At 44.7% G+C, this 25,331-nt stretch overlaps 1 protein-coding gene across 1 annotated transcript; it reads left to right on the forward strand.

Moving 5' to 3' along the window:
- OLFML1 (olfactomedin like 1) lies at positions 1-24,957 on the forward strand. Its single transcript, XM_044258743.1, has 3 exons — positions 1-586; positions 3,137-3,425; positions 23,154-24,957. Exons 1-3 carry the CDS (start codon positions 461-463, stop codon positions 23,942-23,944), a joined length of 1,206 nt encoding a protein of 401 aa, XP_044114678.1. The 5' UTR covers positions 1-460; the 3' UTR covers positions 23,945-24,957.
- Positions 24,958-25,331: the final 374 nt, after the last annotated feature.

A 25,331-nucleotide genomic window follows, 5' to 3' on the forward strand; every position in this document is an offset into this window, starting at 1 on the left:
ACTCGGAGAAGTTGGGAGTGGTTCGTGTTGGGTCAAGCCTGTGATTGGACTGCAGAGTCCACTAGGGAGGAGGAAAGCTGAAGTAAAACGCAAAGAACGTTTTACTCCCCACCCTCACCTCCACCCCAATGCATGCTCACCCAGGCCTACAAGAGGGTGCAGCTACTAGCCTGGAGAGGACCAGTGTGTGTGACGGGTGATGGTAACAGATGGACCCAAGGAGCTCTCTACCCCAAGTCGACCTGCAAGGCCTGCAGGGACGGGCTTGCCAACAGCTGGACTTGATCACTGACTTCCAAAGTGAGATCACCCATCTGGGAAATAACAAGCAGGCTTGGCTTTCAGGCTGTTTTTAGAGGATTTTCAAAGCAGTGGCTAGAAAGGAGGAGACCACCTGGATCCTTGGCTTTTTTTTTTAGCACAACAGAGGAGATCCCACCCCTGGGCAATTTGCAGGACAATGATGGCCCTTCCTCGAGCCTCTGCTGTCCTAGTTCTGTTCCTGGCAACTCTTCTGCCCCCAACCCGGCGTGCCCAGGACCCGGGCATGGTGCACTACATCTACCAGCGCTTTCAAGTCTTGGAGGTAGGTGGCATCTGTGCACCTGATCTGTGGTGCATGCCTGCCTGATAAGTCTCCTTATCTTAGCCCAGCTTCCCTAGCTACCGGGATGCACTTTCCCCACATGGTCAATGCTAAATACATGGCCAGTCTCGCCTGTGAGAGTTTTCATAGTCAAGTGGTTCAGAGCACCAACTCCAGAGTCTAGGCTCTACCACTCCCCAGCCCTGAGCAGGACTTCACTCCATTTATGGATTAATAAATTAATCCATACTTAGGACGTTCCCTGGCATGGTGGTAAATGCCCAAAATGTTATTATTCAATAGTTCAACTTTTAAAATACAAAAATTAAAAATTTGGGGTCACTTTTTATTCATGTTCTACCATATCAGGGTGGTAAGCAAGTTTTCACTTTTCCTTTTTGTCTTTTTATGATAAAACATGAGGCCACCATAAAAAGTCATGATGTTGTACCAAGAAGCTACATCTTCGCTTCTTTGCAGCACTGCGCTTGGGTTCAGAAATGAGTAGATTTCAGCTATGTCAGATAGAGAGAAATTGCTGGAATCCCTCCTCCAAGTGCCGCAGCTGGCACTTCATTAAAATTTGTAAAAAACCAACATTTTTGCTACACAGACAGGCTCCCAGGGACAAATGTAACCCTCTGCCCAAGTTCTTGACATACTACTCCTGGTGATGTCTCATATTTTAATTGCCTTGCTTTTATACAAGTTAAATTTTGATAAATTATTTATCTTCTTCCAAAGATACTTTTTTCCCCCAAAGACACTCTTATCTGCAATGTTTATTCTCTATATTTTCTTGAAAAATTCTGAAGTCCAAATTAGTTGATCATCTGGTTAAGTAAAATAACTTAACAGAGCAGACTGAACGCATTTCCTAACGTTGCTCAGGCAACCAGCTGAGACCTGGGGACCGGGGAGGTGATGTTCCCAGGATGGTGGCTGCCTCACCTGTTGCCTCCTCAGACAGCTCCTCCCCAATGTGCCTCCTAGAAAGTGCCAGAATTATGTTCAACCGAGGTCCCTCTGCACTTAACACCGACTTATCCTGAGATAAACGCCGGCCAGATGCCTGCAAGTTTTCCTCAATACCTGAAAAGCTGGTGTTCAGACAAGGGTATAAAGTACAAATACTTTGATGGTTATGAATATGAATTTGAAAAAGATAGGGAAAAAAAATGAAAAAGATAGGGATATGGTTTGTATAGATTTCCCCATTCTGGTCAGGACCTGGTGGGGAAGTCAGGTCCCAGAGGGCAGTCACTGATGACCAGTGTGGACACTTACAAGCTGACACAGTCCTCTCGCCCTGAGGGACTTGTGTCTGAGGGGTACTAAAGAAATAAGAGGATTGATTTAGGGAGTTTCTCTGCCTCTCTCTCTTTCTACCTTTCCCTCTCTCTTTTCCTTCACAGTGAACAGTATTCCATACTCCTGTTTGGAGTTGCAATTTTTACAACTTTTGTGGAGAGCATTTTGATAGACTGCCAAATGAGCTTTAAGAATATGTTCTCTTTGAAAGACAACTATCATATGATCTCCCTGATATGAGGGAGTGGTGATGCAACATGGGGGCTTAAGTGGGTAGGAGAAGAATCCATGAAACAAGATGGGATAGGGAGGGAGACAAACCATAAGTGACTCTTAATCTCACGAAACAAACTGTGGGTTGCTGGGGGGAGGGGGGTTGGGAGAAGGGGGAAGGTTATGGACATTGGGGAGGGTATGTGCTTTTGGGTAAATTAGAAGGGGAGATGAACCATGAGAGACTATGGACTCTGAAAAACAGTCTGAGGGGTTTGAAGTGGCGGGGGGGTGGGAGGTTGGGGTACCAGGTGGTGGGTATTATAGAGGGCACAGCTTGCATGGAGCACTGGGTGTGGTGAAAAAATAATGAATACTGTTTTTCTGAAAATAAATAAATTGGAAAAAAAAATAGTAAAAAAAAAAAAAAGAATATGTTCTCTTTGACCCAGCCACCCCATTTCTGGTCTCCATTCACTTTATTCTTTCTCTCAGTAAATATTTATGAATATGTGTGCTAGGCCCTGTGCCAGGTGCTGGGGATGGAGCTTACTTGTGGAGATCCACCCTAAGATAAAAATCAGATAAGTACACAAAGACGTAAATACAAAGATTCTTTTTAGCATTGTTGAAAAGTCCATAAATGTCCATCAAAAAGAGTCTAATAGAATAAATAGGACATCAATGCAATGGAATTCTGTATCATTAAAATTATTGTATAGCTATCTATTAATTAGTATTGAAATATGTTCACAGTGTATTAGCAAGTGAAAATATGTTACAAGCATTATAGTAAAATTGCATTTTAAAATATATACTTATATATGTATGATGAAATGCATGGGAAAACTTTTAAAAACTGACACACTAACAAATCAGTGGTATTTTGAACTCAGGGATTACAGGTGATTTTTATCTTCCCCCTTATAATGATTTGTAAATTAAAAATCTTTCTCAATGAATGATATCTATTTATATTACTTGGCCAATTTAAATAATGAACAATAATTTATTTTCTGACTGAAGCAAGGACTGGAAAAATGTACCCAAGCAACGAGGGCATACATTCAAGACTTCCAAGAGTTCTCCAAAAACATCTCCGCTATGCTGGGAAGATGCCAGACCTACACAAGTGAGTACAAGAGCGCAGTCACTAACCTGGCCCTGAGAGTCGAACGTGCGCAACGGGAGATCGACTACCTGGAGTATTTGCGAGAAGCTGATGTGTGCGTGGAATCAGAGGACAAAACCCTGGCGGAAAAGCTCATCCAAGAGGCGGAAGAAGAGAAGAAGATCCGGACTCTGCTGAATGCGAGTAAGAGAGCTCTGTCTTTGATAGCTCTTCTAGGGACTCACACTCAGAGACACAGATGCAGCACAGATAGGGGTCTGGCAAGTAGGAGAGTAAGAACCCCATGTGTGGTTTTGGGCGCAGGTGCTAGGAGGGAAACCTTAGCAGGGAACAGGTGTCTGAAGGAAAAGTCACTCTCAGAGAGCAGCTTTTCATTTCACAGAGTTTCTGAAGGCCCCATGGAAGGTCAGAGCTTCAGTGTCAGAGGTCAGCCCAGGAAGGACATTTCCAGATAGACCTTGGTTTGGAAGAGGCATGTGGTCCCAGATCCTTCCAGAGAGGGTAGAAGTTTGGTGGATTCTCCCAGTGCCCTGGGAGTAGGGAGTGGCTGCAAATGTGCCAAGAAATAGTCTGAAATTTTAAATGGCATCAGCCAACCCTCAGAGCTGGGAACTGCAGTGAATTATTACTGTGTGTGTTGTCAGGATGGTGATATTTAGAGGATTTGTCCTAATTGGTGATCCCATTCAAATCACTTCCAGGCCATTAAGAATAATGGTTAGGAGCTTGAATTCTAATAACAAGTATCAAGTAAGAAAAACATAAATGAGAAAGGACATTTCCTGTCCATTTTAATAAAACAATGAGGGAGACAATTCACCCAGCTCAGAGTCTGTATTCTGAAATGGTTTCATTGCAAATAGGAAAATTTTATTTATATGTTAATTATGTCTGCCCCAAATGCAAGAAACTCCATCCAGAAATAAGATAAAAGCTGAGTGCGCTTGTTATGCTAAAGGTTTTGTAGATCTTCTCACTGTAATCCTGATAAGAACTCCATGCGTCATTATAAGAAGAAGGGTGTCCCTAAATGAGATGACACTTGATCTGCATTTTGAACAAAGTATTAAGAGAAGAATGAGCAGAGGGTACATGAGGTACGGGCACAACCTACTGAAGGTGTATGAGTACGTAACCCTTAGCATGAAGGTCTGTGGATATTTTGAGTGGAAGCCCTGTGGGGCAGGTACATTTGGAGAATAAGAAACAAGACTCAGGAGTTCAGCAGGACCCAAATAATGAAAGGCCTTGCATGCAAAGCAAAGGGGGTTGAATTTGACTGGAAAAACAATAAAGAACCACTAAACAATTTTTAGCAAGGGCATGATGTGAAGGAAGTAGGCGAGACTTGAGAAAGACCAGTTGGGGGGCCTACTATAATTTTGGGGACAAGTGATGGTGTCTGCATTAAGTGTCATTGAGATGGAGAAGGGCAGATGAATTTGAGAGCCACTGAGAGTTGGAAACACCATGGCTTAATGACTGATAATTAAAAGTGAAAAGTGAGTGAGAAGGAGAAGTCCAGGATGCTTTTCAGATTTTTGGCTCAGGTCACTAGGTGGTTGTTCTCAAATATGTTGAGATAAGAAACCCAAGAGGAGCTTTGGAGCACTTATTACTCTACTATTTTTTCCCCAGAATACTTATTAGTCTGAAATCTTCTAGTTTATTTATTTGTTCAGTGCTTATTTTCTGCCTCTCCATCTATAAGGTCAGCTCTATGAGAGCCTGGATCCTGCATTTTATGTTCAATGCTGTGTCCCAGTACCTAGAGTAATGTCAATGGTCAATGCATACTGATCATTGAATAACTAGGTGAAGAAATGGATGAGTAGATGGAGGGAGAGACTATCAACACAGACAGAGGTGTTATTAGGTTTTCATAGAAAAGAGAACATCTTAATGCTGAGGCAGAAGGGCCTATCTGAAATATGAAACAGTTGACCAAGTTGGTTGAATGAGTAAATGATTCTTTTTGGCTCTGACATTGTCTTGACCCTCTGAGAGGGAGCAGATAGGGGGTAATCCGGGGTGAAGAAAGGAGGAAAAGGTGAGGGTGATCCAGCAGAGGATGAACAGAGGCTGCCTAAAAATCTAATGGGAAGAATTGAGTACCAATGTGGCCTGAGCTAGAATGTGCCTGAACTTTTATGCCAGGGGTCAGGCAGGACCCGAGTTCTGAATGGTGGTGCTAGGTTAGCTCCCTGAGCTACTCCTGGTCTCTGGACTTGCTAAGCCCCTCAGGTTTGGGATTGCCCCTTTCCATTCAGCAGATGTCCCGATTCAGAACTTGCTGCTCTTCCAACCCCTGACCCTCCAACACTAGAGGCCTGAAATATTCTTTCTCCCAGCTCCATGGTGAGTAAAAACTTTCAACTTTTCTGTGATTGCTCCTTTTATGCCTGTTGCATTGGAGCCCTCATTTGTTGATTCATTGGTTTAAGATTCAACAAATACTCTTGGCCCCCTCCTACTGGATGGCCCATGTGCTATATGGTAGGGATGGAAGGGTGAGCACATCGTGTCTGCACCCTGCCCTGGCTTTCTTACTGCTCCTCTTGCCTCTGATCTTGCCCGTTGCCTGCTGTCACACAGACCTCCCCACAATACAAAATTAATCATATTACTCCTCTATGTTGAATTTTTTTTTCTGTTCCCCATCAATTACCAACACCAAAAATTCCATTCAAATCTCTTGACCTTTTATATAGGAAAGGTCCTTTATAAAGTGACCCAAGTTGATTTTCAGTTTCTTCTTCTCCCATAATTTACCCACATGCAGTTGCAATTAAAAAAGAAAAGAAAAGAAAAGAAAAAATATATATATAGTTCTTCTCACTTTCTCACTCTCCCTTTTTGACTGAAGAATGCTGTGAATTCTCAGTGAATCCCTCCTGCCAGGCAGATTGGCTTCTAGTGCCCCCAGAGTATGTCCCTAAATCCCCCAAGGGAGCATTCATCCTCTCAACCACACATATCTGTATGTATTTACTCCTCGACCAGACCGTGAACATATGGACATCTTCATTTCTGCATTCACAGAGTCTGGGTCAGCACAGACCTTGGAGGAGGCTATAAAAATTATCTATAGAGGAGATACTGATGGCAGAGTCCCCTAAGAGCTTAGTTTAGGGGAAGACAAACCTGTAAACAATCACAACCTTCTGATCAGTATAGATCTATTATTTTCAGAGGCTCTCTGCTCAAGGATAGACTTTTCTGTACTTTGTATACTGTGCCCAACCCCCACTTTTTCTTGTTTGCCATTTCTGTTAGTAATTAGATCTACCTTAGTGTTCTAATACCAAGTAACAAACTACCACAGATTTAGAACTTAAAACAATGCATATTCGTTATCTCAGAGTATCTATGGGTTGGGAGTCCAGCCAGGCACACCTCACCTGGACACTTTGTCCAAGGAGGACACAGTCAGGCATTAGCAGGGCTGCATTCACACCTGGAGCTCAGGGTCCACTTCCAAGCTCACTGAGGCTGTTGGCAGAATTCACTTTCTCAGGTCATTAAGACCAAGACCCTCATCTTCTAGAGTCTGCCCATCTACGCTGGCAGCTCACAATGTGACTGTTGCTTCTTCAAGGCGAGAAGGAGAGTGTCTCTCTTTAGGAAGTACCCTGTCCCTCTTAAGAATTTGCATCTCATGTAAGTCAGGTCCACGCCTAATAACTTCCTTTTGGGTTAGCTCAAAATCAGCCAGCTTGAGACCTTAATTTTATCTGCAGAATCCCTTCACTTCTGTCTTGCAATGTCACCAAATCCTGGATGCTAGCCTGTCACAGTCACAGGCATTGCCCGCTCTCAAGAGGAAGGGATTATGTAGGGCAGGTACAGCAGGGGAGGGAATTTGGGAACTCTGCCTACCTCCTGCTCTCATGCTCTCATCTGCTAGGCCCCGCTGCTACTGATTGCCTGTACCAGTCTTCGTCCTACAAGGCTCCATCTTCCTGTAGTCTATCCTTGGCCAGCAGAGACTGAGCCAGCTACAGAGCTCCTACTATAATCCTTAAGACTCAAGTCAGCTTCCTTGTCTGGGTAAACACCTTGGGATTACAGGCCAAGGAGGGGTTGTCATGTCATAGGGTTTCCTTCATACATACATACTGTCTTACAAAGAGAGTTTCTTTGGAAACCCTGGAGGGAGAGAATGGTGCAACTTCCTTGGGAGATTCGACCTTGTCTTGGGAGATTTCCAGAAAATTCTGACATCACTAAATGGGTTGCTTTTGGGGCACCTAGGTGGCTCAGTTGGTTAAATGTCCAAATCCTGATCTCTGCTCAGGTCTTGATCTCAGAGTTGTGAGTTCAAGCCCCACTGTTGGGCCCCACATTGGCCTCCACACTCAGCATGGAGGCTACTTAAAAAAAAAAAAAAAAAAAAAGATGGTTTGCATTTACTCCTGAAATATTTCTCTGTCAACTAGGAAGGGTCAGATATTGGGGATGGTAAATAAAATAGACCTGCTCTGAGCTGTGTTCAAGTCTTTAGCCTTTATTTAGAGACAATCCCCAAATGACATTCACATGAGGGCTGCAATCCCAGGGTTGTTCTGAGGTTAGGTCATATTCTTAAATCTTTTGAACTCTGACATCTGCATCTCTTTCCCACACACACGCATGATTTAGAATGCAGTGAGTGAATAGTACGGCTACACAATCTGACTTATATTTAAAAGTCATTCCAAATCTTTGGCACTCTGTTATTAGTAAAAAGAAATTTTACGTTGCCCTTGGCAACTTATGGCAAGGCACGCTGCCTCAGACACCCAGATTGAGAATTTATCCAACTAACAGTTTTTCACAGATGCCACAAGGCTGTGTTCTTGGGTGGATAAGATTATTAACCTCTTTCTACTTGTAAATAGCTTACGAAGAAAAATTCTAAGGCAGTCAAAACAAGCCATTAGAGCAGATTTTATTTTATTTCCTGTTTCATTCCATCTCCTTTTATTGCAAGGGTGCACATAAGTGACCTCAAGTAACCCTCTGTCTCGTGAATTAAATAACTCCTATCGTTTGTTAGATCATCTTTCAAAAAGAAAGTCTGTTTGTTGCTGCACATTTAAATGCCTGTGGGATCCATTCAGGTGTTATAAATGTGCCTGCCCCATATTCAAAGCCATTAAAAGCCAAACAGAATAAAAAATAATATACCCACTGGAAGCCAAATAAAACATCTCTATGAGTCAACTCCCAAGGTCCACTGGTTTGTGACCAGTGGCACCAACATGAAGATGTGTATCCCTCATTTGCAGCAAAAGATTGAGAGTGTACGCACAAGCATTTAAGTGCAAGACAGAGCACATGAGTGTGTGTACACTGTGTGCCTGTGCATGCGCGTGCACACACACACACACACACACTGAAGCCAGAAGTTGCTGCATTCTGGGGCCAGCAACACCAGAGGCGTGTGTAAAGCTTAGCCTGTCCTAGCTCCTGCACAGTCCAAGAGGTCACTGTGCCAGGTCCAGAAAGGCCTCCGTACACAGCACTTCTACTGTTTACTTATGGGAAAGGCCTGCCGTCTAGGATACCTCCAGTCCCATCACTATGGATACTACTAGAAGGTCCCGAAGTTATCTTAGCTGATGGCTTTTGGCTTCAAGTTGAGTGAACACCCATTCCTTCTCTCTCTCATTCATTCATTTGCCCCCCAATTCAACAATTGTCTCCTGAATTCCAGGTCTGTGTTGGTATTGTTCGAGGCATTCGAGATGGAACATGGAATAGGGTGACATCCTTGTCCTCAAAAAGCTACAGCCGGGCGCCTGGGTGGTTCAGTGGGTTAAGCCGCTGCCTTCGGCTCAGGTCATGATCTCAGGGTCCTGGGATCGAGTCCCGCATCGGGCTCTCTGCTCAGCAGGGAGCCTGCTTCCTCCTCTCTCTCTCTGCCTGCCTCTCTGCCTACTTGTAATCTCTCTCTGTCAAATAAATAAATAAAATCTTTAAAAAAAAAAAAAAAGCTACAGCCAAGTGGGGAGCCCATCTAGATGAAGCTAGGGTCACAGCCAGACCGACCAGTGCTCTTGAAGGAGCAGGAGTGGGCAGTGGCATTAAGTAACCAAGGGAGGCCAGGGCTGCTGTGCAGTGGTAAGGAAGGGACTGTGGTCAAAGCAACCCTCAAACTGAGTTTTCATAATGGAAAAGAACGGATGAAATGGACAGAGGAGGAAAGGATACTTCAAGCAAATGGAATGGCCTGTGGGAGCACAGGCCTAATGACACCTCATGTTTAGTCACAGAGAGCAGATGAAGGAACCAGACTGAGCTAAGCTCCTCTGTGCTGAGCCAGTGCCTGCAATTTTGCATTGCCCTTCGCAGCTTAAAAGCATGCTTCCTCAGTCACTCAGATTGAGAATTTATCTAACTAACAGTTTTTCACAGATTGCACAAGGCTGTGTTCTTGGGTGGCACTGGCTCAATCTATCCGATGCCTCTCGGCTAACTGAGGCCAGAGCTGGGATGCACACTGGGGCGGGCTGCCTCGGACATAGGCTAGCCTCTCCCATCGTGCTGGGCACGATCGAGTGGCAAGCGCGGGTGCGTCCTGACTCAGCGGGAGGTTGGGGAGGGTCATGCTGACCACAGCGCACAGAGCTGGCCAGCAGTGGTGGGGATGGGGGGGATAGGTGTGCACCAGAGCTCGGGGTAGGGGTCAGGGGTGCCATCTTCAGGACGGTCGCGGTGGGAGCCCTCTGTGCCGATTCTCGGGGCCTGCAGCCAGGAGGCCCAGCTGTCTGTGGTTTTGGGGTGGGACACTCTGAGGACCGCATCCATCCCCTTGGTCTCTGTGTGATGATGATTCCCACTCACAGACTGCGTTAAATCATTCTTTAACATCCTGGCCAAGAAGGGTCCATGTTCTTCCCTTACCTCTTTGGTTTTTAATTCCCTGCCTTTCCTTCATTTACTTTTAAAGCTAAAACACTCCTCTGCATCCCCCAAGATTCTCTCAGTTAGTAGAGAAGTTCCACACACACACCTTCCTGGGCTAGAAACTTCAGAAGCATCTCTTTGGCCCTCATCTGACCAGTCCCCATATCCAGCAGCTCTTTCCTTGTACACAACCCTCAGATCTCCTCTTTCCATCTGTGCTGTTCTCTTCATCCACTCCGGCCCCGATTCCTGCAGGAGCTGCTCACCGAGCTTCCTGCCTCCAGGCTCTCCCCTCTCCAGGGCTCTGGCCTAGATCGCCCACCAGGGTTAGTTGACTAGAGTTACTACAGCATTGCCTTAGCAGCTTTGACAGAAACCTCAACTTACAGGATAAAGCAAACCCCACAAAATGGCATAAAGAAAGCCCTAGCTTTCTTTGCTTTTTTTCTTTTTTTTTAAAGATTTTATTCATCCATTTGAGAGCGAGAGACAGAGTGAGAGAAAACATAAGAGGGGAGAAGGTCGGAGGGAGAAGCCGTCTCCCTCTGGAGCTGGGAGCCCGATGCAGGACTCGATCCTGGGACTCCAGGAACATGACTTGAGCCGAAGGCAGTTGATTAACCAACTGAGCCACCCAGGGGCCCCCTTCTTTTTTCTTTAAGATTTTATTTATTTATTTGACAGAGAAAGAACATGAGCAGGGGGGAGGGTCAGTGGGAGAGGGAGAAACAGACTTCCGGCTGAGCAGGGGGCCCGATTCAGGACTGGATCCCAGGCCCCTGAGATCATGACCTGAGCCAAAGGCTGACGCCTAAGCAACTGAGCCACCCAGGCGTTCCCCCGCCCCCCACCTAACCTAGCTTTCTTAAAATATTTTGTCATTCTCCACAAAAGTAACACCTGCTGATTAACTAAAAACTATGAATATCATCTGCACTATATTTACTTTATTTACCTCTATGTAATGGGAGATAACACGCCAACAGCTGAACACAGGAACTTTGAGTGTTTCTCAGCCCCTGTGTCACTGGGGCCTGTCCCTGTCCACCCACTGCTCTACACCATGCCCGATGTGCTATTCGGAAAACAAAAATACAGTTCACGTGCCCCTGCATTATTCATGCCATCTTCTCCAAGTCTCTCACAGTGCCTGGAACAGAGTCGAAATCAGAATTTTCTGACCCTGAGGAATAGTTTCTTAGAAAGTAGAGGGAGCTATTCGCCAAAGATTGCATTAAGCCCTTTTGTCTATTCCATTGTCCCCAGCCCACGACAACCCTGCCAGGCAGATACCATTACAGCTTCTTGTCCGATGAAGAAACTATGGTGCCCAGTGTTTCACACAACCCTGTCTGCCTCCCACATGCCTGCTATGTTCAGAAGCGTGCTCCCTCAGCCCCAGACACACCAGATTCATCTTGGCCTCCATTTCTGCTCACCATGCCCTCACCCCCACTCGATTTCCTGTTGCCACAATAATGCAACATAACAAACCCCTCAGTAACCTTGTGGGTTAAAACCATAATCATTGATGATTTCTCAGGAGGCTGCAAGGCAGCAAGGCAGTTCTGGGCTGGGCTGGGCTGCTCTCAGTTGGTTCCCCAGAGGCACATGGCCCAAGGGACTGGCTGAAGGTAGTCTCCGCTGGGATGGCTTGGATCTCTTCCACGTGGTCCCTGCTCTTTCAGGAGACAGACTTGGGCTTATTCCCATGAAGAAGGCAGACCTCTGAGAGAGAAGGCACAAGCACACTAAGGTCTGGTCACTTGTACTGAATTCTTACGGCCAAAGCAAGTTCTAAGACTGGCTCTAGGGCCCACCCTTCCAATAGGACCTTTGACAGCATCTCATAAGACTTTTGGTCCTGATGCTCCTGGAAATAATCATTAAACAAAATCCATTTTTACAGAGACAAGTTTCTATATGGAAGCAGTAAATTGGGCATTAGCGTGACTGATGGTTTTGAGGCTGCCGCAAAGTTCAAGTTCAAGAAAGCAGGCCCTAGACTTTGAGACAGGCTGGTGAGAACAGGATAAAGTGAGATTTACTGCACAGGAAAAATGTGGGCACAATGTCAAAATGACTCTGTTTTTTAACCAGGCAAATGGGAGAATGGCAGGACCACACCTAGAAATTGAGAACGTTTCTATCCCTTTTAGTTTGGTAAGAATATTATTACAGGAAGAAAACAAACAAAAAACACTATGCAAAAACAAAACAAAAACCCCCACACAGAGAAAAACTTTTAAATGAAAAATAAGTTCAGCTTTTAAAAGAAAAATAAGTAAAAACAAAGAGTTCATAATTATAACCTTGGAATGCTTACATGTTGCAACATTCTGATAATTGATTCAAAATGGAGCGGTTTGGTCAGACATTCCTCAGAACACTGCCCACTTCACTGCCTCCCTTCCCATGAGTATTGACCAGCCCGCATCCTCTGGGATAGTGTTCTTAAGCTTCTAGTTTTAGGAACGCTTTACATTTCTAGAAATTATTCAGGACCCCAAAGAATTTTTCTTGATTTAAGTTATATCTATTGATATTTACCATATTCATAATTAATATAGGAAAATTATAATACGTGCCAGATGCTATTTTGGGACAAGACATACAGCAGTAAAACAACAACAACAACAAAACCAGACACCTTGTGGGGTGAACATTCTATTGAGGGGAGTTGAACAATAAATAGGTAACAGATAAATTTAAAATATGTCAGAGAGAGGATGATAAATCCTATGGAAGGAAACCAGCTAAGGTGTGGGGATTCTGGCAGCTGCCAGCCCCCAAAGGAAACATGGTAAGGAGGTTGGTTGTGTCAGGTTCCAGCTACAGGCACCCTGTGGTTGGAGTCGGCCCAACTCATACTCCCAACTCACACATCTCCCACATACTCTCCAGTGAAGTTCTTAACTTGATGCGGAGGAGCAGAGCCTTGCAAGCAACGAGCCATATTATCAAATCTGTTTTCTTTCTCACAAGCTGCTGCTCATCGCCAACAAAAGGAAGCTGTCAGGGCATCATAGTGGGGACCATGGAAGACTTTGAGTTTAGCGCTGGGAACCTAGAAAGAGCTCTAAAGTAGATTTACTAAAGACTTCCGTATGACTCACCAAAGCCAAGCTATAGAGCACTTACTGTATTCCAGGCCCTTTAAGGCCTAGCTTCACTGTCCTGCCAAGCCAAACCCTCCCATGGCTCACTAAGTGCCATTTCACACAAGTCAGGCTTCCTGCCTGCCTTCCTGGCACGCAGCTACCCAGGCTCTCAGGAGTATGCAAGGGCACCTGCCAATATCTGCACCTACCTTTTGCTGTTTAAAATCTGATTTCTAAGCTGGCAGAGTGTGAGTTGGGATAGAAGTTGGAACACCAATACTGCATTCTCTGAATCAAATTGATTCTTGCAGTTTGTGGACAGTAAGCAGTAAGAGATTAGATGGGAAGGATACGCATGGTGGATCCCAGGCACTCTGGATAAAAACATAAATAAGACCCAGCCTCTGTCAGAAGTGTTTACAAGGAAACAGAATGAGTAAGCAGTTCTGATTCAGCAGGATAACTGCTCTGGAAGAGACCTGCATGGACTGCTTTGCACACACAGGAAGGAGCAACTGATTTGCTCTGCAGGACCAGAGAATTTTGTTTTGAAGGACAAGCAGACGTAGCCCAGGTTAGTGAAGGGGAGCGAAGGAAAAATATGGGCAAACTCTAACACTTGGAAAAGGTCATGGCAGGTTGGTGACCGGTCACCAGCCTGGTGGGGTGGGGATGTACCAGGAGGAGGTCAGATGAAGGACCGTGAGTGCCGTGCTGAGATACTTGAAACTTATTCTGTGGACAGAAAGTACGAAACAGCCCTAATTTCTACAACACATTAAGTCTGCCCTCACAATTTCATTGTATTAGTGTGAAGCTTTTATACTTAATTGCTACTCTGAGAGCAGCCATCTTGGTCATTCCGGAGCCTAACATTGTACCTGTCATTTGATAGGTTGACTAATGTTTATTAACATGAATACAATCCAGGTAGTTGAAAAAGTCAAGTTTAATGGCACAGAATTTCAAGAAGCAGTCAAAATACTCATGGTTTTACAGTTTTTCTTTGTTTGTTTTTAATGAATGCATCCCTCTTTTTCCCAAGCAATCCTGGGCTCCCTCTTTGTCATTCCATCACCCTCCTCCTTGAGGGCTCCCACCATCTAACCAGTTACTAAGACCTGACCCCTCTTTTCCTGAGTATTTCTTTTTTTTTTTTCCTCCAAGATTTTATTTATTTATCCAGCAGAGATCACAAGCAGGCAGAGAGGCAGGCAGAGAGAGAGGAAGGGAAGCAGACTCCCTGCTGAGCAGAGAGCCTGACTCGGGCTCGATTCCAGAACCCTGGGATCATGACTTGAGCCAAAGGCAGAGGCTTTAGTCCACTGAGCCACCCAGGGGCCCCTATTTCTTGAATCCATACTCATTTTTCTTTTTTTTTTTCCATACTCATTTTTCCATGTTCATCATTATTTGGATTGATCTGGATTGTACTTACAGACGCTCTACCTGTTTCCCGGGGGCCCCTTCTCTCCCACCTCAACCCCAGTCCATTGTCCACCAACATCTGGACCAATGTTTCTAAAACATAACTAGAGGGCAGTTGAGTCACTCCCCTATAGAGGGGCAAGTCTCACCAGGTTTAGAGAGTTTTGCCCTTTAATAAGGGCAAAAGTATTTTAAAAATTCAAATAAGTGATATTTGTATATGAAGTCACTGGGAGGCCTTGGGCCAAATCCTATCCTGGTCTGCAGTTTTGCCTCAGGGAAAACAAGAGATTTGCATTCTTTGGTTTGCCAGTGGAACTTTGCTTGCCATTGTCTCTATTAAATAATTTGCATCCAGACTGAACTCAAAGGTTTTAAATTTATTTTCTTTCTCAACCTTTTTCTCCTGCTAATTCTCTCTCTCTCTCTCAAGAGAAGCACAGCAGGGAGTTCTATTGTAACTCAAACACAAGAAGTACATTTTCTTCTAAATCCAAAAGAGAAATTTATAAAATTATAGACTCTCAGCCCTGAAGAAACACTAGAGAACATCCAGCCTAAACCCCTCATTTTAGGGCTAAGGGCAGATTGACCGACGGACTTGTTGGGAGACAGAGAACCAGAGACAGGGTTCAGACCATTCAGGTCTCTGACTCCCAGTCCCAGGTTTCCTCAGCAAAGGCAGGATAGCACAAGGAGAAATTCTGTGTGTCCGTATTCTCAGAACTGTCTTCCTAATCAAAACCATCTATCAACACTCTTCTTTTGTTTTTTCTATTTCTCTAAGGATTTTGCATGTAGTAAGAGAGGAGTAGATGGAGAAAGGAGAATGGGTGTTTTAGTTTCTGCTGTATATTAAATGAACATTTTCTCACTTGTGAGACATTGTATGTGCCTTGTTCTTAGACACAGTCCCCCTCGGTAGCTGGGCTGTAAGCTCGCTGACCCTCACAGAGGGATGGGCCTGTCTCTGGGGGCTGGCTGGAACTTTCCTGGCCAGCCCTGCCTCCGGGTTCCCACTGAGCTCGGAGGACCCATAACTGGGTAACCTTCCAAGGAACTTGTCCAAGCCTTTTCTTTTCATTTGGAAAATGGAGATTAAAATATTCACCACTTAGGCATATTATAAGCACTTACTTCAAGTTGCTGTAAATAAAGTACTTCTCACCGTGCCATGCATATTGTATGTATTTGTAGATATTTATTAACTTCTCAAGCTTTTGCGTTTGTTCTTCAATCAGAAACAGCTTCTGAGCTTCTCTCCCGGCCCATGAGCCCCTCCTCTTCCCCATTAGAGACACCGCTGAGCAGTTGCAGGCCTAACCCCTCCTTCCTGCAGCCTCTGCCCACTCCTGCCATGTGACAAGAACCTTGTATCAGATTTTTTAATGAAATAATGGATTTGAAAGTCTCTTAAAAGCTTTAAAGTACTTTACAAATTATTATTTACTTAAGACAGGCCTGTTGTCAGAACTCCAGATGCACAGCCTAAGGAGGCTCTAGGAAAACATCTGTTTGAATTAAGCTATTTTCTTCATTAATTCAATAGATATTTATTGAACCCACAAAGCACTAAGTTAGGCAATCAGGTACAATAGTCAAGATGAAAAAAAAAAAGAAAAAAAAAATAGTCAAGATGAAGACAAAAGTCCCGCTTTTGTGGAGCTTACAGTCCAGTCCAGTGGGAGAGAAGGACAATAAGCTAGTAAATAAAACAGATGACAGAATTGCAGAATATGGACAGCAATCTCCAGGAAATGAGAAAGATGTTGTAGTAGACCAATTTCGATGCGGTAGTCACAGGAAGCCCCTCGGGGAGATGACACTGAAACGGAGATTTGAAGGATGAGAGGAGCAGACTGTGGGAAGATCAGGGAAGAGAGCCCCCAAGGCAGAAAGAATTGCAAATGCATGAGCCATGAGGCAGAATCGAGCTTGGCGTGCTCCAAGAATAGCAAGAAAGTCAGGGTGATCACAGCTCAGTGAGCACGCGGGAGGAAGTGGAGGATGAAGTCCCATAGACAGGCAGCTGCCCTGTCCTGTAGGTACTTCAGGGCAGGATAGGAGGTTAGGATTTTATTCCAAGAGTGACAGGAGAATGGGTTTAGCAGGTCAGCCACATAACGTATGTTTTTAAAATGATTAATTCTCCTGCTTTGTGGAGAGCATATTGTCGGTAAGCAAGAGTAAAACCGGGGAGGCAAAGTGGTCTAGGCAAGAGGGGAAGATTCAGGGAGCACAGGGATGAGTGGTGGGAAGAGGAGGAGAGAGACCTGTGAGCATTTTAATTTAAGTATAACATAATTTAAAGGTTTGTTTTAATATCAGAACTTGCTGGTGGTGGGGAGATGGAGAGAAAGGAGTTAAAATGACTTCTAGCCGGATGTGTGGGTGGCTTAGTCTGTTAAGCATCTGCCTTGGGCTCAGGTCATGGTCCCAGAGTCCTGGAATCAAGTCCCACATCAGGCTCTCTGCTCAGTGGGAAGCCTGCTTCTCCCTTTGCCCCGCCCCCTGCTTGTGCATGCGTGTTCTCTCTCTCTCTCTCTCTCTCTCCCTTTCTCTCTCTCTGACAGATAAATAAATAAATCTTAAAAAAAAAAAATGACTCCCGGGGGTGCCTGGTGGCTTAGTCAGTTAAGCATCTGCCTTCAGCTCAGGTCATGATCTCAGGGACTTGGGATTGAGTCCCATGTCAGGCTCTCTGCTCAGCAGGGAGCCTGCTTCTCCATCTCCTTCTCCCTCTGTACTCTCCTCTCTCAAATAAATAAATAAAATAAAATCTTAAAAAAAAAAAAGAATGACTCTTAGGTAAGAAATGTGGTTGATGGTTTTTACTTAAAATGAGAAGAGGAGGGAGAAAGAATTTGGGGGATAAGAGCAAGATTTCTGATTGGACAGGTCAAGTTTGAAGATATCCAGGTAGGGACACTGAGCAGGCCATTAGATAAGTGAATTTGGGACTAAGTAGACATCCAGGTAGGAAGTCATTCCAGAGGCAAATTCCAAATTTATCATTAGTTAGAATTTATCTGTACGCAGAACCATCAGATAGACTGAGGTGGCTCAGAGAAGAGATGTGAGGACAAAGCACTTCCTCCTTGAGTGGGAGAGGAAAAAGAACCCAAAATGGATGCCAAGAAAAAAATCCAGAAAGGTGGGAGGAGAAACAAGAGGAAGGGTGTTCCAGAATCTGGAGAAAAGGGTTTCAAGGGGAGGGAGTGATCGAGTAATCAAATTTTGCTGTGAAGTTGATTAGGATATCAGACTGAAAACTGACCCTTGGATTTGGCCAAATGGAGATTGTTGGTGACCTTGACAAGAACTGATTATGTGGAGTGGGCAGGGGAGTTTAGACCAGCAGAGGCCAGAAGCCCAATTAGAGCAACTTAGGGCATAATTGGAGATGATGGAACTCCTCAACAGAGGAGTGTCATTACGAAGTGGAAGAGAAAAACAGAGCCACACTAGAAAGTTCTGTTTGTTTACTGAAGGGAAAGGTCTAGGAGGGCAGGAGAGACTATTGAAGTTAAGTCCTTGAAGGTTATAGGAGATGAGATCCACTGTAAAAATAAAGGGAGCAGGAGGGAAGGCAGAGAATATGGGTTCAGATGCAATTGGTTGTTAGATTCAGTGTTCAGGAAACTCATTCATTCATTTGTTTAGTAAATATTGACCTACTATGTGCCAGCTGCTGCCTTAGGGGCAAGACATACAGCAGTGAATGAAACAAATGAGAAAAACTCATGCTCTCATGACATTTACATTCCATTGAGGGGAATCAAGTGGTAAATATGTTAACAGATGCGTTTATAATATGTCAGAGAGAAGTTAATAAGCACTATGGGGAAAAATGAACTAGTTGGAGAAGAGGGCTGCCATTTTTTATGGGGTGTTCAAGAAAGGCCTTAATGATTAGGGACTATCTGAGAGCAGGCCTAATGGAAGTGAGGGAGGAGGCCAGTACATATCTTGAAAAGACGGTTCCCAAGCAGAGGGATCCAAAAAAGTGACAAATTTTTGAGGCAGGAGTGTGTTCAGCACCACGTGAGGGACAGCGGGCCAGAGTGACTGAAGTGCAGCGGGTGGGAAGTACTGTAGGAGACGAGACCTGAGAGGCAGTGCCGGGGCAGCTCACATGGTCTGGAAGGTAAGGACTTGAACTTTACTCTGAGTGAGAAGGGAAGTCACTGGTGAGTTTTGAACAGACATGCGACATAATCTAACTGACATTGCTAAAAGCTTACACTGGCTCCTGTGGGGAAGGCAAGGGAGCTGAGGATGAAGTGTGGCCGCCCTGAGGGAGGCAATTGCAGTAATGGAGGCAGGAAATGAGGCACTTCTTGGCTTGCTTCTATTCTCTCTGTGAAATAAGGGGCAAGATCTTCATACAGGAGAGAGGACGGTATGATGGAGGTTTGAGGAGAGAAGAGAAGGTCTGATAATTGTGGATGATGACTTGATTAAAGGACTGTGATAGAATTGCTATCCAAACAGCTGGCATTAACAAGTATTTGCTACGATGCTTGTTTACCTCAGAAACTCTAGGGCGTCTCTGGCTCTGCCCCTCTTCTCTTCATGTCCAGTTTCTCTCCCTTTATCCTGCTTCATGTCCTCTGACTCTAGAGAGTCCCCAGTTATCCTGGAGAACCCAAGCATTTAAGAAGAAGAAAATAACAACCCATGGGCCCATCCAGCTTCTGATACCAAAGTCTTTGCAGAGACCTGAGGGAAACCTGCAAAGCTCAGTGCTCCTGAAGTGTTACAGACCTGGCATCCCACCCCCACACACTCTGGCAGTCAACAAGAGAGGTCCATACTATTCCCATACAGACCTCAGCAGGCTTTGAGGGATACCCATGGGGTTCCTCATGCTTCTAGTAAGCCATCCCTCCCCACCTCCATTGACACTGTTCACCTTACAACAGACTGTCTAATGGGGCTGCCCACACAACAAGTTCACCATCAGAACTGGTGACCCATCTTTCCTGAAATGTCCAGTAGAACCAGTTTCATCCCGGCCCATATCCCTCCTTAACTTGGACACCATGAGAATTCCAAGACACCAGGGTCATCTGGAAGATAGCGTATTTTAGGGCTAGGTGGAAATGGCTTCTACCACTTCTGTCCATGTCCTGCTGGACAGAATACAGGTCAGCAGGTGCAGCCTAACTACAAAGAAAGCTGTGAATATATAAGTGGGGAAGAGGAAGATGGAATGGCATTTGGTGAACACAGACACTGTGTCTGCCATAAACAGAGAAGAAATGAGTAGAAGGCATGCGTGGAGATAGTAGTGACCCAAGGATCAAGGGAAACAAAATCTTCAAGAAAGAGGAATTGATCAATACTGTCATGCTGTGGGAAAATGAAGTAAGATATGAACATAAAGTTCTGAGTTTTCAGTTAGGAAGTCCTTAGTGATGCAATGAGGGGTAGTTTCGGGTGAAGTTCCTATGAAGTGAAAAATGGGAAGTGAAGTAGACCCAGAGAGCGTAGACGACTCTGGAGGAGAAACTACATAAAATGATAGAAGGAGTGAAGTAACTAGAGAGTGGTGCCTAATGAGGGAGAGTTTTTTTTAAATACAGGCAAGGTGTTTATAAGCTAAGGAACTAGCAGTGGAGGAGGTATTAAAGATGACAGAAAGGTGGCGGTTCATCTAGGGAGTCAAGAGGAAGCCAGAAAAGGGTGAGATCAGAGCACAAGTGAATGTCTTAGTGTTGGACAGGAGGAATGATGTGACCTCTTCTAGATGTGTGGAGGGCGGGGACAAATTGAAGATATCTGCTGTGGTAGATAGGGGTTAACTGTGGAGAGAGCGGTATGGTGCTTAGGGCTCAGCTGAGGTTGGAGAACACTTACGTGTAGTGGCATGTTTGTGAGGTTTTCTCCACACCGCTGTCTGGGACAGAGCCAGATGTTTGAATTCATCCAGGACCAGGGGTTTTTGTAGAGCAGTTATGGTGGAATAACGAGGGGCTGGAGGGTGAGGGTCTTGGGAGAGAGGTATTACGGGTGATAGGAAAGGAAGCTGAGAGCCTGGGAGAAAGCAGAGGTCAAGGGACAGGAGGGCATGAGGAAATGGAAGAGCAGAGTCTGTGAGAACAAAGAAGTGAGAAATGGAAGGGTAAGGAATTATTGCAGAGGTTGGCATATTAGAGTTTTACATTTCTAATAGGGAACAGTTCTGGGGAGATGGGGCGGGGGGATCCAGAGTATGGAGGTTGGGGAGTGGTTGCTAGAGGAGCTTGAAAGCAACGTGCTGTGGAGTTGAAGAAGTTGAGGTGCTCAGACCCTTGAAGTGTGTGGGGTAGTGTCCCAGAGAGCTCTCAGTGATTCAGACTAGAAGGAGTTGATAGCCTGAGATACAAAGAAGGGAGGGCTTTTGCATGAAGATAGAGAAGCTGGAGAACTGTATAGCCCCCTCCCTTTTATCCCCCACTTCATCTTCCTCCCCCATTTGAGACCCTTAAGATCCTGTTTGGATCATAGAAATACTGTCCTAATTGGTTTCCCTGATTTTGGTTTCTCTCCCATGTATCCAGCATACACACAACTGCCAGCTTAATAAATCTTGACCATGATTCACTCTTGCTCAAAAAACTCAGTAGCTCCCTCCCTGCCTATAGAATAAAATCCATATTGCTTAGCCCCACCCTCAATGCTCCAGCACAGAGCTGGTTTCAATCCACTGTTTTGTTTTATGCATCTAATTTGAGGTAAAAGCAAGTATTTAGTTTATATTGGTTTCAGTGCTGCACTACTTTACTAACACAAGTCATGAATGTGCTTTTATGAATTGTAAAGAATGTTATACCCTGCCATGTCAGAATGGTACCTATTAAGGGTCAATGCCAATGTAGATTATCTGCTTCCTCAAATGACAGCACCATTCCCTGTCCTTTTGTAAAAAAAAAAAATCCACTTTAAACTTTCTATTGTAGTGAGTCAGGTACCTAGAAAGCAAGAACCATTGCTAATTTATCATTGTACCTCGGAACCTTTGCACCCCAGCTCATAATACCTAGCTCAGTATCTCGCCTTCTGTAGGTATCCAGTGTCTGCTGACTACATGCATGCATTCATGAATAAATTAATGAATGGATAAGTGGAGTTCTCATAATGTTCTAATAGGATTAAGGGCCAAAATCCTTCACTAGAAGGTGATCTCCTCAACGTTAGGGTTGATATTTTATATATATATAAATTTATATATATATATATTATCTTCAATATATTATCTTCAATACTTACTTAGCATGGTTCTGGGAGCATTGTAAGCTAAGTCCACAGTAGATAGCTGGGAAAATCTGGACAAATGGAATTGAAACAGGCAGCTTCACCCCTAAGTGATTCCCACTGTGTCAACTCCAAGAAGGTGAACAGGGTCTCTGACCCAGCAAAGAGCTGTTTATATCCTGACTTGAATAAAACGTTGACTCTTATCATTAGACAGCAGCTCCCTTAACAGAAACACATTTATTCATTTAATTCTTTGATTCTTTAAACCATACCATAAGTTGTGATTGATCTGTGTGTGATAACTTTATTCTAGACACTGAAGGAAAAAAAGTAATCTGTGAGAACAGACACATGAAAAGATGCTCAACATCACTTATCAGGGAATTACAAATCAAAACCACAAAGAGATATCACCTCATATCTGTTAGAATGGCACGTATCAAAAAGAAAGAAATAAGTGTTGGCAAGGATGTGGAATAAAAATGAAAGCCCATCTACTATGAGTGGGAATGTGAATTATTGTAGTCACTGTGGAAAACAATAAAGAGGTTCCTAAAAAAATCCAAAATAGAACTACCCAATGATTTAGTATTTCCACTACTGGGTATTTAATCCAAAGAAAACAACACTAAATTTTAAATGATACATGCATCCCTTTGTTAATTGCACCTTATTTACAACAGCCAAAACATAGGAGCAACTTATGTGTCCATCAATAAACGAGTGGATAAGAAGATGTGGTGTATATGGAATGTTACTCTGTCATAGAGAATGCAGTCTTGCTGTTTGTGACAACGTGGACAGACCTGGAGGGTGTTATGCTAAGTGAAATATGTTAGAGGAAGATGCTATATGATTTTGTTTATATGTGGAACCTAAAAAAAAAAAAAAAGACGACAGAAACAGACCCCAAAATACAGAGAACAAACTAGTTGTTGTTTTGGGGGAACAAAATGGGTGAAGGCAAGTGGGAGGGACAGGCTTGCAGTTACAAATGAATAGGGATAAAAGGCACGGTATAGGGAATATCGTCAATGGCATTGTTGTCGTGTTGTACGGTGACACGCGGTAGCTACTCTTGTGAGCAAGCAGAACATAGAAGCTGAATCACTGTGTTGTACACGTGAAGCTATTGTAACATTATATGTCAACTATGCTTTGATAAACAGGAAATACAAAAGTAATCTGTGAGAAAAGCAGACATCTCGTGTCCATAAAGTACCTCTCTTTTTTTCTACTGTTTGGCCAGGCTGTGACAACATGTTGATGGGCATAAAGTCTCTGAAAATAGTGAAGAAGACTATGGACACACACGGCTCTTGGATGAAAGATGCTGTCAGCAGTTCTCAAAAGGTTTATTTCCTAGTTGGATCCAGAAACAAAACTGTTTGGGAATTTGCAAACCTGCGGGCATTCATGGAGGATAGCACCAAGCCAGCCCCACGGAAGCTAATCCTAACACATTCCTGGCAGGGAACGGGTCAAGTGATCCACAGAGGTTTTCTGTTTTTTCACAACCAAGGGACTCTCAATGAGATCATCAAATATAATCTGCAGAAGAGGACTGTGGAAGATCGAATGCTGCTCCCAGGAGGGGCAGGCCGAGCCCTGGTCTACCAGCACTCCCCATCGACATACATTGACCTGGCTGTGGACGAGCATGGGCTCTGGGCCATCCACTCAGGGCCAGGTGTCTATGGCCATTTGGTTCTCACAAAAATTGAACCTGGCACACTGGGAGTGGAACACTCATGGGACACTCCATGTAGGAGCCAGGATGCTGAAGCCTCCTTCCTTTTGTGTGGGGTTCTTTATGTGGTCTATAGCTCTGGCGGCCACGGCCCTCACCGCATCACCTGTGTCTATGATCCGCTGGGCATTGTCAGTGAGGATGATCTGCCCAAACTGTTCTTCCCCAGGCGGCCGAGAAGTCATTCTATGATCCATTACAACCCCAGAGATAAGCAGCTCTATGCCTGGAATGATGGAAACCAGATTATTTACAAACTCCAGACAAAGAGAAAGCAGCTTCTGGAGTAATGCAGTACAGCAAGGAGGGAGAGCACTGAGGCTGTGGACACTGCTCTCTGGGACACGGAGGCCACAGCCCCTTTGCAATACGGTATCCCTCTGATCACATACAGGGATAGAGCCTAGAACTGGGCTTGTATATATATCCTCCCCCCTGGATGTTATGGCCTGAGTTATCGTCCAAGAGTGTAGATGAGAGTCTGTCATTTGGAAATTTTCAACTTCCGTGACCCACCCAAACCTCCTGGCTCTCAAGGCCCTCCAAGTGCTGATCCAGCTTACGTCCAGACTTTCCCTTACCCCTACAACCTCAGCCCCTTCCCCTGCCAACAATTAGAAACATAGCCCACTTTCTAATACTCCTGGCTCCATCCTGGCCTTTCCTGACGCTCTTTCCCCTTTCTTAAATGCCTGTTGGTATTCTTCCCATTTTTCACCACCCAGCTAAAGTACAATTTCCTATAATGTTTACTCTCTATGTCCCCCAGCTCTGCCCCTTTACCAAGCTGAAGAGATACAAGAGGAAAGTAAAACCGCTCACATTTGAATACCACTTGCCAATTCCAAAGTGTTTGCTCCCATGTGCATCATTTAATTTTCATGCCACCCTGTGAGACGTGCAGAAGAGGTCTTTATACTTGCCATTGTAGAGATGAGAGAAGTCTAGGTGAGCCATTCAGAGGAACACAGCCTCAGAATGAGAATAGGGCTTGAAAATACTGCAAATCCCATAGTCTTTCCATTGCCGAAGGGAGCATCACATGTGATGTTTGTTCACCCAGCCTTTTCTAAGCAATACACTCAGCATCTCACCCTAAAAAATCATGGTCTGCCCCCTGCGGCCGGTTTTCATGTCTGCACAAGACGTTCTGGAAAGCCCTTCCAAAGCTACTTCCTCCAGAAAACCAGCCTACAGCCTAAGGGTGAGGACCCCACCTGTAGCCTCATCTTGTCTTAACTTCCCTTCTGTCTCTTTACTTGCTGGAAACACAATAAAACCGACACTAAGCAAATAAGCCTCATCAGGGGAGACTTGCGTGTGTGCCCTCAGCAGACAAGCTGGCAGGAAGCGCTCAGCTCCCCAGCACACCGAAACCTGGGGAGGAAAAGCTTCTGGAATCTGGATGGAAGCCGGGTCGTGGGCCAGTGACTCCCCGTCACAGCAGGCATGCCAAGTGGCACGGGTGACAGAGGACAGCTGTGCTGCTGCAGAGGGGTTTCTTTAAATCTTTCCCACGCATTTGTCCACTTCAGCCCAGTGTGGGTCAGCCGCGCGGGCTGTGGTGCCAGTCCGTGTCATGTGCTGAGGCCTCTGTCTTTCCAGGTTAGTCACATGAGAGGGCTTGTTTTGTGTGCTCACAGCTGTTTTGCCAACTCTGCCAAGCTCAGGGTGGGA

Source organism: Neovison vison, chromosome 7 (genome assembly GCF_020171115.1).
Source record: "Neovison vison isolate M4711 chromosome 7, ASM_NN_V1, whole genome shotgun sequence".
Classification (NCBI taxonomy): Eukaryota; Metazoa; Chordata; class Mammalia; order Carnivora; family Mustelidae; genus Neogale; species Neogale vison.

What these genes read in the sequence shown, in the direction of transcription:
- OLFML1 (XM_044258743.1), top strand. Translation starts at nt 461, where the DNA reads ATGATGGCCCTTCCTCGAGCCTCTGCTGTCCTAGTTCTGTTCCTGGCA. An exon ending in AGCGCTTTCAAGTCTTGGAG is followed by an intron (nt 587 to 3,136) that starts GTAGGTGGCATC and finishes TTCTGACTGAAG; the next exon opens with CAAGGACTGGAAAAATGTAC. An exon ending in CCGGACTCTGCTGAATGCGA is followed by an intron (nt 3,426 to 23,153) that starts GTAAGAGAGCTC and finishes CTGTTTGGCCAG; the next exon opens with GCTGTGACAACATGTTGATG.